The sequence below is a fragment of the Triticum urartu genome, chromosome 7A, assembly GCF_056163025.1.
Source record: "Triticum urartu cultivar PI428250 chromosome 7A, HENAU_Tu73, whole genome shotgun sequence".
Classification (NCBI taxonomy): Eukaryota; Viridiplantae; Streptophyta; class Magnoliopsida; order Poales; family Poaceae; genus Triticum; species Triticum urartu.
This window is the reverse complement of record NC_141879.1, coordinates 105,276,343-105,292,235: the sequence shown is the minus strand read 5'-3', so window position 1 is coordinate 105,292,235 and position 15,893 is coordinate 105,276,343. Positions and strand designations below refer to the sequence as shown.

The following is a 15,893-nucleotide window of genomic DNA, read 5'->3' as shown; positions in this document are numbered from 1 at the left end:
TCTCTCTCTCTCTCTCTCTCTCTCTCTCTCTCTCTCTCTCTCTCTTTAACCTTTCTTTCTCTCGCTCTGGTCCCTGTGAGTTCTTTTTCCGAGCTCAAAGGCAAAAGCATCGTCTCATGATATAATAGCGTTTTTGACACTATATTCTTATATTATTGGGTGGAAGGAGTAGTATATAAGACAATTGTCGACTAGGTTAACTACGGAAGAACATTGCGAACACACTGGCCGTCACGATGGCAGGCACCACCATTACGAACTGGCTAAGAATAAAGATCTCACACACACCACCGAGAAGAAACACCACCGTCGAGGATGGTTATCACTCGTATGTAACTCTAAATTTATCTTCAGTTAATGATCATGGATGAAATCCTCACCGTGTACGCCACACATGGATCCATGCCAAACGATCGACCACACACGTCAACAACAACACAACTCTAAGGGCCAATTCTTTTGGGCTTATGAGTAGTTATGGAAATAAGCTAGCTGCTCTCTTCTCAACTTACTCTAGAAGCACAAACTAAAATTTTATCCTAAAAAACTACTACTTAACTCTTAATGGCCTCTAGAATAAACAAGGGAGGGGACAACTTATTTCCACAACCAACCCATAGGCCTCAAAAGAACTAGCCTAAGTTCGAATGCCAAGCCATGAGAGATAAATATGCAAATTTGGCATCGCAAAGGGCTGCCGAGCTAGACCACCCCTCACTTTTCAGCATCACCATCCAAACCCTGCCATGGCAGCTCCGACTCCTCGGCAAACATACCACCACGATCCTGGCAAAAGTCGAAGAGAGTACGACAACCTTGTTGTGACCCTGAACTCACTCATTACCATCATCATTGCCACACAAACCGCCACTAATAGGCAACAACTGCCATGAACCACAGATCCCTTAGGCGAGAACCATCTCCAAGACGATGCTGCCAATAGGGAACATGCGACCAAGCATAGCTTATAGCACTGCCATTGTCCGATCCGAAAAAACCCGAATATAGGGTTTGGCATGTGGTATTTCAGGTAGGGAGGAGAGAATGACAACCCCGACGCATCCAATCACAGTATTTTTTAACACAATCATCCAAGTTTTTATTGATAGTCACCTTAGGAATACATATAGGATGATAGGGTTGGCCTAACCAAATGTGGGTTCCCCGAGCCAGAGCCAGCGATAAAGCATGCCTAGCTAAATTGTGAGCTTTATAATTCGTCAACAAACTCACATGCCCAAACCCATGATAAGTCAGCCCATGTGGTACAACACCTCCATCTCCCACCCCACTAGATATGGCAACCCCCACACAACTAAGACGCTAGAGAGAAAATCATACCTATCAGGCATCAACCACGAACCCAACAAATGACCCGTCTTCCAGATATCCTCGATACAGACCAAGAGGTCGTTGGCAGAGGGGAGCTGCTGAAAGACAGCACCCGGCTGAGGGGAGACGCTGGAAGGCGGCACTGGAAAGGCTCGGCTCCCCTGGTCGCGGCTAGGGTTTCTAGTCGCCCGTCTCCAGAGGGAAAACGATTCACGTACACTGACGGAATAATTCATGGAATGCACAGTTGCATCCTTACTCTAACTGAAGGCGCTTCAACTTATAGGAGCTAACCCGACCTCAGCTCAGCTCACTCAAACTCGACTCTGTTTGCGTTCGAAGGTGAAGTTGGTATAAATTCCATACTGATCTCATTAAAGTTACAGTTCGGCAGATTTTAAGCAATTCCGCTCTTCCTTTACACGAACACACTAAACTTCGCACCAAGTTTTCTTTCTCTACATGTACAGAGTCCAGGTGCCCGAAGGCACACCTGGACTATCCTGTAATGGAGCACGCTGACATATCTCGCCCCCTCGAACAACAGGGGCTCGTCACCCGGGCCAAGCGAGATCTTCAGATTTTCAGCAGTTCTGGCGCTCTTTCCTGCCCGTCAAACACAAAGGTTTTATTCATCTACATGTACGAGTCCAGGTACCCGTTGGCGTGTACCATCCTATAATTCAGCAGGCTGGCGTAGACGCGGTCGCACACCCCCACAAACAGGGACTCGTCGTCCGGGCTGAGCGAGATCCCGGAGATCTCGCCGAAGAAGTCAATCTCCTGCCGCTTCCGGTAGCACTCGGCGGCGCTGTAGACGTGCACAAAGTCGGCGGGCTCGGAGAAGAGAAGGAACCGCCCGTCCGAGGAGTAGCGGATGCACCGGATTGCGCCGATGTTGCCCCTCAGGACCGCGAGGGAGGTCGACGGGTTCCGGATGTCCCAGACCCGGCAGGTCTTGTCCTGGTTCCCGGTTGCGAAGGTGACACCGTCCGGGTGCCATGCTGAGGCAAATGAGTAGTCCAGATGGCCAACTAGGGTAGAAGTTACCTGCACACAGGAAAGAAAAATTGAATACTGATCTGTCCAGATAACACAACACAGTCACGATAATGCCTTCAAAACAGTTTTCTTCCTTCACAAAAGAGGCATGGCCTCTGCCTGTTTTATTGATAAAGATGAAACATCAAGGGCAGAGCCCTATGCAATAATAAAAACAATCAGAAGGTGAAACGCAAAAGAAAAACTAGGACATCATTTGCAATTAGTCTTGTTTGCCACAAACTTCCAACTCCCTGGTTCCACTTTGATCTTTCCAAAGAGGATCACCAGCATAGTTGATTTATGATTGAAAACACCGGCGTTTCAAACTAGGCATTGCACCAGGATATAGTATGTCCCATGATATGCGATTTTCACAAAAATAAACGGCTGGCAAAATCTTGCAGGGGGGGGGGGGGGGGGGGGGTAAAATGGAGAATCTGATGACTAGTGCCCTATGCATGGAAACAAGGAAGACTGATGCATGTACATCATTCTCCACAGTAGGAATGGAAGTCCAAGAAAAAAGAATACACCAAGAAACCCTTTCAATGCAGTCATAAATATAATTAAGGTGATTACATCTCACTTTATTAGTAATGCAAGGAGCCAATAATAAAATTAAACCAACATAATAAAATCTGAGATACCTACAAAAGACAATGGCTGATAACAAGCATATACAACTAGCCAAATACCTTGCCATTTCGTGAATCAACAAGAAGAGCGTCCCGGTCATCTCCAACTACTGCCAAAAGTTTCTTGTCCGGGCTCACAGATGTGTGCTGTCATTGGGGAAACGACAGGTAAGGGGAACGGTTAAGAAAGGTACAATAACCTGAAATCTTTATGTGATCTTGAAGAGATAGAACTTACATTCACTGGCCAGTTAAAACGGAAGTGATTCAAGAGCTGAAATCTTTCCATGTCGAATTCACGAACACCAGAATCATTATTCGATACCGTAATGCGCAAGCTTCCACTGCATGAGTATTTTGCAAACCTTCAGATTTCTATAACAATATCTAACTCTTCAGATGCGAGGCCTGCAAGTGAATTTTTTACCTTGTAGATCTGTGTATATCCATAGCATTTGTGATAGCATTGTCACTCAAAGTAGTCCTTGTGCAGAACTTAACATCACGTTCTCCTAGACTCTGAATAAATACAAAGAAATGCAGAGCATGTAAGCCTGCTATTCATGATTTACCATTTATATAAATCAGGTATTCGATTAAAGAGAAACTAAGGCCAATCTGCTGCCTATATAAGTATATACTACTCCCTTATGCAGTGTCTCTTTTGTTTCTCATTCCTACTCTGCTGCCTATATACTAAGGGAGTATATGTCAGCCTAACAACAGAAGGGAGATATGACCAGTTTAGAATGCAGAGTGGAAAGACGTAAAAATAGTAAAACCACAGGAATTGGATATCATGTCTCCTGGATTTTTTTACGGGAGTTAAAATATCTGTCTGGAAGGTCCACCTGAACTTTACAGGCAAATACTTCTTGACTAGAGAAAGAAGAGGTTGAACTTCTTACTGAAAACATGAGGTTGACTAGATGTTTCAAACTCTCCAAAGGTGAAGGAAGAGTTCATATAGGATTTTTTCAAAGCTAATCCAACAATCACAAAAAGAACTTCATAGGGAAATTTTCTAGAGGATTATATTCCTATAAAATATAACAAAAACCTTTATTTCAAACAGGCATAAGGATGCTTTCTGACCATTTTGTAACTTCCGATATAAAATACTTAGCACAAATAGAAGAAAATTGGAAGAAAACAAAATGCAGCAGATATAGAATTCAAGTGGAGGTTACAGTAATAGTAACACTGCCTAACACCTTACCTTGCAAACTAGTTCTCCTTGAAAACCACCAGCGACCAACAAACCCTCATTTACTGCAAGTGTGCTAACTTGAACGCCAGTAAACCCTTCTAGTGCACAGCCAGGGTGTTTCTGTGTAACCAACAAATTAATATAGGTTACTTGCATAATCGGTATAAATCAACAAACAGAACGTCAAACTTGGGAGAAAAAATAAGAGTAACTGATCAGAAGGAAGCACCAGGAACTTTAAAAGAGGAAAACCTTTGCTGGAGCAACATGCCCTGAGAAATCAAGAACATCTGTCATTTTGTGAGACAATGACGACCAGTGGCCTACTGTGGAATTTGACATGAAATAAACATCATGCTTTGAAGTTGCCCATAACAAATTCCGAAGCTACAAGGAAAAAAAGGGTTGATCAGTGTGAGCAGCATTAAGAATCATATGACTAGATGCATCTAATTGGCCTGATCGTCAGTAGAGAATGAGGCAGATATAATACAATGCAGACAAACACATTGAGTTTACATCATTTTTTACTGTAACTGGCAGGAGTTCTGCTGCTGCATTATAGATTATAAGCGGATAGTGTATGTACAGGTGCAAGAGCACAAGAGTCGGAGAGACCAATTGCTAAACAAGTGTGCTGCATGTACAAGGGATAAACACTGTTTGTGCAAGGGGCCAGTTACAGACTGGAGGCTTTCCTCCATGAGGCAACCAACCTGGTGTGGAGATTAAGGGTTTGGTTGGAGAACATAATTTTATTGCCCTCATTCAGATATGCCAAGCAGCAAAAGACGTCGTCACCGCAGCCTTCTTAGGACCAGAAGCTAAAGCGCTTCACCAAGATGACATCAAGCGCTGAAGATAAGAAATCCTAGGCCTCAGGTTCGGGTGCTTGCGACAGGTCAGGTGGCAGACTTTCCTAAAGAAAGGGCACAAACAGAATAGGTGCACCGCAGGTTCAAGAATTTGGTCGTGCAGGGCACACCAATCACCATGTGGCCAACCCCGGGCTTGCAGGTGATCCACCATTAGTAACCAATCCGGTGCAGATGCCAGATAGCCAAAAAAAAATCACCTTGGGCTCCATCTTGAGTTGCCAGATTCTGGAGAGTTCAGGCCTTGGAATCATGCCGTACAATTGATAAAGAAAGCTGAGGAGGCGGTGTTGGTATTATCTTCAGTCCATTTCCAGAGAATTGAATCCGGCTGTGGGCAAAGATTGATACTCCCTCCGTTCCTCCGTTCCTAAATATAAGTCTTTTTAGAGATTTCTATATGGACTACATACAGATTGCAGCTGATGCAATTATTGGGCAAAGGAGTGAAGGCCTTGTTCAGAGTTCGATCTTTGAAGTCCCTTCATCCAGCGTCCCTCATAGAGCCCCTCTGCAACAGTAAGTTTTTTCCTCCGGGCCAGTATGAACAGGCCAGGGGCCAAGGTTTGGGAAACACACCGTTAAGCCAACTATCAGTCCAGAATTTAGCGGTCTTTCCAGATTTTTGATAACCTCCGAATTGCTTAGGCAAGAGCAAATTGAGCTCCCTTGCCTCCTCATCGCCAGACCAGAGGAAGCTGCGTCCGATTTTGTCAAAACGCTTGAAACCCCGCTTGCTTGGCTGGAAAATGGTCATAAAGTAGGTGGTGATGGAGGTGAAAACAGAGTTTATCAAAGCCAGACAACCTGCCTTAGTCGTAAGCTTCCTTTCCATCACGCAAGCTTAGCAGCCAATGTAGAGGACAGGTTGGATCTGAAATTTACTGGGTTACCTAGTACTAGGCAGCCCGAGATAGGAACAGGGCAGGGAGCCCAGATCACGCAAGAAGGATGCCAAAGTGTCATTGATATCCAGGTTGGGGCAGTGGATATGGAAGGAAGTTGATGAACAAGGCGACATCATCAGCACAGATACTAACACGGAACCTTGCATGGCGGCTGGACAGCTGACTCAGAATTCCATCGTTCGTCACCCTTTTGAGGATCTTCAACAGCTCGATGGCAATATCAAGAATAGGAGAGGCGACAAAGGGTCACCCTGGCGGAAGTAGTCAATGCAGGAAAGGAATGCCAGGTACACCGTTGAGGACACAGGAAGAGGTGGAAGCCAAAGATACAGCAATAAGATCTCTCCACTTCTGCCCGAATCCAAACTGCGCCTTGAAACCGACAGAATCAAAGGCTTAAAAAAAATACGCCGTCTAGCCCATTACCAGGACTCGCTAGAAAAACACCTAAATCAGACCGAATCAAAGGCTTTTGCAATATCCAGCTTGAGGAGGAAGAGGGCAGGCTTTGATTCGGTCTGATTTAGGTGTGAATCAGGTTCTGTACATGTAGGAAATTGCCCTGGATGCATCTCTTAAGGAAAGCACTTTGACATGGAGAGATAAGATCATTCAGCTCAGGGGCAAGGCGTAGGGCAAGCAATTTTCTGAGAACCTTAATCACGCTTTGCAATAAACTGATCTGTTTATAATCAGCAGGTCAGCAATTTCTTCAGCATAAGCGCAACGTGAGCAGTGTTCAGCAAATTCCAATGTTGGACATTAACTGCAAACGGCTGGTTAAGAGCACTGAGGAGGTCGAACTTGATAATGCTCCAGCACTTTTTGAAGAATAAACCTATAAAACCAACAGGGGCAGGGATTTTTTCAGAAGGGATATCCTTAATTGGCCACCTTGAGCTCATCCATGGTGAAAGGAGGGTCTCAGTGACTCGGATTTGCCCTAGGCAGCTGCAGGAAATCACCATCGAGTTGGAAGGCTCTGCCCTCACTCATGCCAGGAAGCAAACAGAAGTGGTTGAGGAGCAAATCAGCTTTATCTCTATGATCAGATACCACAGAGGTGCCCGAGTGGAGGAAAGGAATATGATTTTTGCGCTGCCGCCCATTGCACGGAGGTGGAATAACTTTGTATTTGCATCACGGGCCTTGAGCTGAGTTAACATAATTGATACAGATATCCAGCTATGTTCCAAATCAACCAGTGCTTTATAAATCCACAATAACCTCCATTGCCCATTTTCAGGGTTATAATCCTTTTAACAGTTTCATGCGAAACTCTATGTAACCACTGCAGCATTTAATTCAAAGCTGCAGTACAATTTATAAAGTTAAACCATTCTAGTGGAACCCTTAAACCAGAGATCCCACAAAAAAAGGAAACTAGGTTATCTTTTCAGACTTCTTGTTGATATGGATACAGATAAGACACGGAACTTTGCAAAGAAAGCACAATAAATGCTAATGCGGAAGAAGGAAAACGGAAGTCCATATAATGTAATGCTAATGGATGTAACAAGTATGCCATACTACAAATCCTGCATTAAACAGAAGACAGATCACAACTAACCTGAAAATGGAGAATTGAGGGTTTCACTATCCGAGTGTTGTATTGAAATTCATAGTACTTGCTGCTGCTCTCCACTTGCTTGCACAACTATTAACATTTCAGAGGATCCTTTTAGGAAATTTGATCATCTAGAAAACAGAGTAAACATTGACAGATACAATTGATATTAATTAAGACCTTATCCATGAGCTCTCCGGACTGAGGGAAGTTCTCATAGTTCTTGTACTGTTCCAACCTAGCTTTTCTGTAATCCTGCCTGGTGATTTGTAACCTCTCCCATGGTATACCTTGTATATCCTTTCCTGCCCTTGCTTCAGCTGCTGACGTGTCAGTTATCCTAGTGAGCTGTAGAAAATAGTCAAATATCAATACGCTTTAGCTTAATACTAAGATATTTTTATATAAGCACCGGAAAATACTAGGCCTGAACAATATTATAATTTCGCCAAGCCTTTAAAATATCAAAAGGGAAAAAATAACACAAAGTATTTTTAAAGCAATTATTTATCCTTAATGAGCTACATCAGTCACAATTTATTCAACCATGTCGTGATCTTGATGATTAGATAGACTCAGGTACGGCCACATAAATAGTTCTCATGCATACGCCAAAACATGGCGGCCCCATGCGCTAATTTTTATTCAGCAGTTGAATAATCAACAAGGCCAAAGACACGGATCCTTTTTTTTCTAGTAGAAAGTCATGTTTTATGCTCTTTGGTCTTAGCCAATTCAAAAGGCACTGAAACATCGCATCTACAACGCCTGGCAAAGTGGGGCATTGAAAATTATGCAGTGTACGCCACTTGTGAAAACGACGTTACAGGGAATGGTGAGCCAGATCATTATTGGCTGGAGATAAACACAAGTAGCAAATTCGAGCTGGATGATTGGGCGATACCAATCTGCTCCACAAGCACCATTGACATCAAGTCACCCCCTTATCATAAATATTGAATTCAGCACCCAAAGACTAGGTGAGGAAAAAATCAGCACTGTAAACTAGCCCCGGTCTAAAAGTAGCCTTTCCGCACCCTTTTGAGCATAATCACTGGACTAAGGTTCCTCTCGCGACACACGCATGTTTAAAATGAGTGATTGCGCCCCTCGCATAATATAGTGGTTCTTTTTTAGAATATATACTAGTTCTTCTGTTGATGGCAAGTTATGTTTCTCTACTTTGTCATAGCATAGCAAACTACCGCGACTTTTAACTTATAAAACGGATAACTCTCACCCACCAGGTAGAAGTGGTAAACATACTAGTACTAGAAAACTAAGCTGAAACCGCGGCACTGCGAACTTGCCACCGCGATCGGATTTCAGGACGAACCTAATTGTGCCCATGATTCTTTTTCTGAAGAACCAGCCGCTGCACTAACAAGGACAGGCAAGCCACTGATAATAAACTCCTGAACACCCTAAACAATACCACGCTCGACTTCGAATCATACTATGAAGAGAAAGGAACCTCGGACAGCCAATCAATCAATCAATCAAATAACGGAAGCGGACTAGCAGGCGCAGGCTCAGATTCGCGATTCAGAGAAAACAAGCGGCGGAACCACCAACACCACCGCGACATCAACCCAGAAGGAAGTGGTTACCCACCAGCGCGTACTCGTCGTCGCCGTCGCCGTCGCCGTCCCTCCGGTCGTCGCCGGCGTGCTGGAGCTCGCTGCCGGCCTCGACGTCGACGTCCATCTCGCCGTCCGAGACGTCGTAATCGTCCGCCGCGTGCCCCGCAGCCGCCGCCGCCGCCGCACCTTCCCGCACGCTGGCGGCCATGAATCAACCAACCACCTGCGCGCATCAAACCAAACCGCTCAGATCAAACCCACGCGGACACAGACAAACCCACTCAGAGGACCCGCGCCTCGGGGCGCGAAGCAACCAGAGCCGTACCTGTGCTGTGCTGCGCTGCGTCTGCTGCGCGGAGCAGGGCAGGGCGGGGCGGGGCGGGGCGGCGCCGGGCGCGTAGGGCAGGGACGGGCCGGGGGAGCGCGGATTGGCGGGCGAGGGGAGGAGATGGAGAGGGATGAGCTGCGTCGGCGGCGGGGGGCGGGCGGGGTGAGGATGGGGGGTGGGAGGGGGCAGAGACGTGTGGAGGGGAGGAGGGCAGCGCGGCTGGGCGGGCTGGCGCTCCCCTTTTTGTGCCGTGCGGCGAAGCGAGGCTCTAGACGGCAAGGCCTCCGCTCGCTCGATCCACAATTTGACAGCGACGGCGGATGGATGTTGGGGAGGGATCAGGCCGCCCGCGCTGTACATATACACACGGACGGAGCCTCTAGAAGCCGCACAACGAGTCGGAGTAGGAGTATGATGATTGACGACACCCATGGTTGATGGTACCCTACTTTTCTATTCTTCCCGTCATGTGTTTTTCTGCGAGGGGCGCACTCTAAACTAAACAAACACCGTTTTCCTAGGGCAGGAGGGGGTGGGAGCACGCAAGCGCCGCCCCTTTGTGGACTGTAATTTGTTAGTAAGATTATAACTGTTGGTGTGTTTGGTTTTGGCCAAAGTTTATACTCTGTCAATGTGTAGCACGTTAGCGTTTGCACGCGTCGACCGACTCTGCGGTCGGATCTGTTGTTCATCAGACGGCTCGCGGCCGTCTTCGCCCTTTGCAACTTAGCCCATGTTGCAGCGCAAGTGAGCGCAACATGGTGTTTGTTGCAAAGGTTGCGAGTGACGCCAGTAGATCAAACGAAACTGGTTGTCATTGGTATCAAATGGTTCGACCATTGAAACAGGGGGGTATGGTGTGAAACAAGCGTGCAGAGACGGCCGTTGACTAGTTGCAGCCCATGCCTTGCTGATTGCGGTTGCCATCGAAAGATCTTTTTGTGAGTTTCATCTCTGCATATCCGGTGGTTGGCTTCGGCGGCGAGATGCAATCTATGGATGAAGTCTTATGCAGAGGGATGGTTGTGCGGCGGCGATGGTCACATCGCATGTAGCTGCTGGGATCGTGAAAAAGCGGTGGCGACAACCATGAATGACTTCGATGATGGTGCTACTTGAGCACCTGGTCTCGAGCTCCGGGGTGAAAGTGTAGGTCTAGCCCGAGTTGGGTATACCTGGCAATGGCGATGTTTTACATCGTTACCTTGTTGAAGGCTGAAAGTGCGTTATATCGACTAGAGGGGGGTGAATAGGTGATTTTTATGAATTCTTCACTGAGGAATTTCAGAGTGAGGAAATTCCTAAGTGAAGAACTACTTGCAGCGGAATAAGTACTCAGAAGTAAACATAACAGAGTATGAGCATGGTCTTCATGAAGAAATGAAAATAAGCACAAAGTACAGAAAGCGTAAACACAGGATAAGACAAACAGACTGAAGAAATTAAACTAAGGAAATAGAGAAAGTCTTCAGTCAAAGTCTTCAAACAGATATAAACAAGCACACAACACAGATAAGAGGAAATGGAAGGGTTGAGGAAATGGAACCAGTTAGCACGGTGAAGACAATGATTTGGTAGACCGGTTCCAACTGCTGTGACAGTTGTACGTCTGGTTAGGGCGGCTAGGTATTTAAACCTGAGGACACACAGTTCCGGACACCCAGTCCTGAACACACAGCTCGGGACACTTAGTCCTCACCGTATTCCCCTTGAGCTAAGGTCACACAGACCTCGCCCAATCACTCGTGGTAAATCTTCAGGTGACTTCCAAACCTTCACAGATTCGGTCACTCGGCGATCCATAATTTCCTCTTGGATGCTCTAGACCATGACGCCTAACCGTCTGGAATATGCACAGTCTTCAACGGTAACAAGTGTCGGATCCACGCGGGATCAATCTCTTTAGTGATGCTCAATCACTTGGGGTTTGTAGGTGTTTGGTTTTGGTTTTCCTCACTTGATGATTTTCACTCAAAGTCCTCGGAGGATGGGATACTCTCAAATGACAAGTGTCAGTTTCTCTCGGAGCAGCCAACCAGCTAGTGGTTGTAGGGGGCGGCTATTTATATCCTAGGGAGCAGCCCGACATGATAAGACATAAATGCCCTTCAATGATATGACCGTTAGGTGGGTAGATATTTTTGGGACAGCTGGCGCATAGCACAGCAACGGTTGGAATTTTGAGTATCAAATTCCTCAGGGCTATCATGTTCCTCACTGTGTAGGCAATCCGCACTGGCGAATTCCTAACTCCTCAATCAGAACAAATTCCTCAGAGACCAGAAGAACTTCGTCTCTGTCACTGAAGGAATTGACTGAACTGTATGAGATTTCCAATGGCTTCACTCAAAGGGGTTGGTAGGTGTAGGATTTTGAGTTGAGCATCACTTTGAAATTTTTCCTTAGTATTTCCTCGACCCCCTTTAACAGTACGGTGTTTCCTATGACTCAAGAAAGAGAAAATGAAACTACGAAAATAAAAGTCTTCATGCTTCATGTTCGTCGAATGAATACCAAGTCTTCAGGATTACATCAATTTCTTTACTTTCAAAGTCTTCAGAAAGTCTTCAGAAATCCAACGTCTTCAGTCGAAGAACTTCATTTTTAGGGGTCAACTTTCTCTATAAATATCAAACTCCTCATATACTTATAGACCTGTGTACACTCACAAACGCATCAGTCTCTTAACCTATAAGTCTTCAATACACCAAAATCACTAAAGGGCACTAGATGCACTTACAATCTCCCCTTTTTTTATGATTGATGACAATATAGGTTAAGTTTTCAATGGGGATAAACATATGAAGTGTAAATATTGATATTGAGAAATTTGATTGCAAGATATAGAGGAACTCCCCTTGAAGATGTGCATAGAGAGGAATTTGCTTTTGAAGCAATGCACACTTGAAGAGTAGAATCATAGAGATCTCCCCCTATATATTGTAATTCATACACGCATTTAACATATAATATGAAGAATTTGAAATGCATGATGAAATATGGTGACTGATGTAATTCAGCATGCGAGCATTAACGTTAATGAGGAACAAGCATGCAGAAAGACTCAGCACAAGTATCAGACCACCATAGAGTTTAAGATTACAACTCGATCCAACAAAGTTTTCAAAAGAACGAGAGTTGTAACTTAAAAAACGCCCATATAGGTAGACCCGCTTGAAGACTAACTCAAATTTCTCCCCCTTTGTCATCAAATGACCAAAAGGATCGAAAATGAGGACTAACGCCCCTGAAGAATATTAAGTTGATGGAGGAGCGCCAGCGTTGTTGGGGTCGTTTGTCGTTGTAGGGCTTGCCGTAGTGTCGTCCAAGTCTTCATACTCGTCGGTGTCATGGGATGAAGAATATGAACTGGCCACCAAGGTAGGAACTTTGACCTTCTTGAATTTCTTCGGTGGAGGTGCAGACTAGTCAAAGTTCTCCTTGAGACCCAATTGCTTCAGATCTTCTTCACCATACAGATGTGATAAGACAGCCCAGGTGCGACCGAAAACTTCATGGAGGTAGTAATGGTTTTTCTTCACTGCATTATGTGTAGCAGTCATGTTGTGAAGAATTGAACCAAACTGACGCTTAACCCATTTATGGTTGCGATCCACCTTCTGGTGAAGACTAAGAAGCAGCTCACGGCCAGTCATCACCCTGGGAGCTGTGGCTTGAGGATTTGACTTGGATGCATTTGCAGCAGAGTCATGAGTGGCAGAGTCATCATTGGTGGAATAAGATGCAGCTTTGCGAAACTGACCATCCAATGGACGAATTCCTTCATCAATGACAACAGGTTTCTTCCCCTTTTCATCAGTTGAGGTATAAGTCTGCTTGAGGACTTCAATCGGGGGCAGATAGCTGGGGTGATTCTGAAAATCGGCCTTGTAGTTGAGTGAATACCTTGTTCTGAGGAATCTCATAATCCAAGGAGCATAAGGCTTCAACTCAAATGGAGAGAGTGCAACATTTGCTAGAGTCCTCATGAAGAAATCATAGTAATTAACAGGAATGCTATGAATGATGTTGAATAGCGGATTCTTCATGATGCCAACTATTTCCTCATCAGATGAGTCGTGGCCTTTGATAGGACTCATTGTCCTCGTCAGAATGCGATAGACTGTTCTGGGCACATAGAGTAAGTCCTTCACAAGGAATTTGGTCCTTGGGGCTTGACCGAGCTTCAGAGGCTTCATTAGAACTTGCATGTAATGAGCAGTGAGTTCAGGTTCTTGGTACAGGCAGCGAGCTCCTTCACTGGGTGGACTGATGGGCAGGGCGTGAAGTAATTCAGATGTCGGTGCCTTATAATGAGTGTTATCGGTCATCCAGTCCAAGACCTAGGTGTTGATATCTTCAGGATCACCTGTGATGTGCAGTATCGCATAGAACTGAAGAATAAGCTCTTCATTCCAATCAACAATGTCAGAGCAAAAATTGAGGAGGCCTGCATCATGAAGCACACTGAGGACAGGAGAGAAACAAGGCAATGATTCCATGTCCATGTGAGTAATATACTCATGGTAGAAGATTTTGTCCTTGTTGAAAAGCAGTGAAGAATAGAAGTTGGCCTGACTGGCAGTCCAGAAACGCTTCCTCCTTAGACGAGTAGAGTCATAAGGATTGTAGTCAGTGAAGAATACATGCTCGCCAAGGAAGTCATCAGCCTTGAATTTTTGCTTTTCGAGAAGGGATCCTTTGGCTTGGGGTGAGGAGTGTCAGTCAATTGCATCACAACCTCGGGGATCTTGATCTCAGGTTCCGCAGGCTGGGGAATTTCAGGTTCTTCTTCAGTGGCAGCATGGGACTTCAATTCTTCATTTACACATGCTTCAGCACTAGTGGCTGGAATCTCTCCATGGACAGATGGTGTGGCACGAGGTTCTTCAGATCTCATTTGAACTTCAGTGGTTACAGGGGACTAAGGAATTTGTTGAAGGGGTGTGAACAAAGGAGAATTGGGGTGCTGACTTTCCCAAAAGTCATCGTTCAACACTGGAGTTTTGCATCCAATGTCCACAGCATCTTCTTCATTCATTTCTTCAACGCCGACCTCTTCAGTAGTGAACTGAGGCATGGGCGATGAGATTATTGGGGTTGAAGGGATTTCATCCATTTCAATTTCTTCATCCAACTGCTCTGACGAAGCAGCAGAAGGAATGCCATCACCTGATTCACTTGGGATCACGTATTCTTCATCAAAAGGAACAAGGTCCTTTGATGGCATGGATGAGACAAAAACATCATCAATTGGATTGTCATAGGAACTTGTCAGTGGCTTCATTTTCTTCGGAGCTGAAGAATCTGATGCAGTTGATGCCTTCCTTTTCTTCACAGCTGCACGCTCTGCAGCCTTGGTCTTCTTCACATCTGATGCAAATGGAAGGATAGGAGTTGGTATAGGCGCAGGAGGAGAAAAGGAATTTGGTCCAAGATCTTCAGGCACAACTGATGCAGTTGCCCTGACTTCTTCATTTTCTTCAGGCACAACCCTAGTGGTTGCCTTGGCAATTTCTTCAGTGGCTGGAATGCAGTCATCAGCCCTGAAATTAGCATTTTCTTCAGCAGCCTGAGTGTCATTAGCAGTGCTAGCATTTTCTTCAGTAGGCTGAGCAGATGCTGCAGCCTGAGGAATTTCTTGTTGCGTTTGTGCTGCAACAGTGGAGGTGAAGTTGTCAGCAAGTCTCACAAAACGAACCTTGGCTCCCAGCCAATCAGCATGGTATGCGTCAAATTCATCACTGAGTTTCTTGATCTCAGATTGAATAGTGACAAGTTCTTCAGTTTTCATAGAGACAACGTTTTTCTTCAGGAAGCGCTCCTTTTTGTACTACGCTTTCTTGATCTGCCTGGCCTTTTCAGATTTCCATTTCTCTTCCTGAATGAAGTGAGTCAACATATGACTTTGGCCAGGAGTAAACTTGAAATCAGGCATGGGAGTGTTGGGGTCCTTGTGCCAGAGATCAATGTAATCAAGGATCAACTTTGGATCCAAAAGCAGAGGCACACTTGTGCCTTTGGCTCTAGCGGCCCTGACTTGCTTGTCCCTGATGATTTCAGCAAGTTCTTCATCATCAGCTTCGTCTTCATCAAACGACACTTGAAAAGCGACCTGCTTCTTTTGAGGACTTGGTCGAGAGCCTCGTCCAGTAGTTTCCTTGGTCTTCAGCATAGTGGGGCCAGTTGAAGAATGCAGTGAAGCTGAAGAACTTGCAGAGGCGCCTAGGGAAATAGAGATGCTTGTTGTCCTTTGGCACGAGGCAAGATGCGCAGGTACGGAGAACTTTGACGGAGGAGCTGAGGACTTTGGAGGAGCTGGTGCGGGTTGAGGAATTGGTTGTGAGGGCTTTGAAGAAACTGGTCGTGAGGGCATTGCTGAGGAACTTGGTCGCGAGGGCATTTGGGTAG

At 45.5% G+C, this 15,893-nt stretch overlaps 1 protein-coding gene across 1 annotated transcript; it reads right to left on the bottom strand.

Annotated features, from left to right (window-relative positions):
• Positions 1-1,661: 1,661 nt before the first annotated feature.
• Positions 1,662-9,792, bottom strand: LOC125525560 (putative WD repeat-containing protein C2A9.03). Its single transcript, XM_048690568.2, has 10 exons — positions 9,480-9,792; positions 9,186-9,377; positions 7,752-7,919; positions 7,575-7,661; positions 4,474-4,608; positions 4,231-4,341; positions 3,439-3,530; positions 3,250-3,355; positions 3,072-3,158; positions 1,662-2,382 (listed from the first exon to the last, which is right to left on the bottom strand). Exons 2-10 carry the CDS (start codon positions 9,360-9,362, stop codon positions 1,969-1,971), a joined length of 1,377 nt encoding a protein of 458 aa, XP_048546525.2. The 5' UTR covers positions 9,363-9,377; positions 9,480-9,792; the 3' UTR covers positions 1,662-1,968.
• Positions 9,793-15,893: the final 6,101 nt, after the last annotated feature.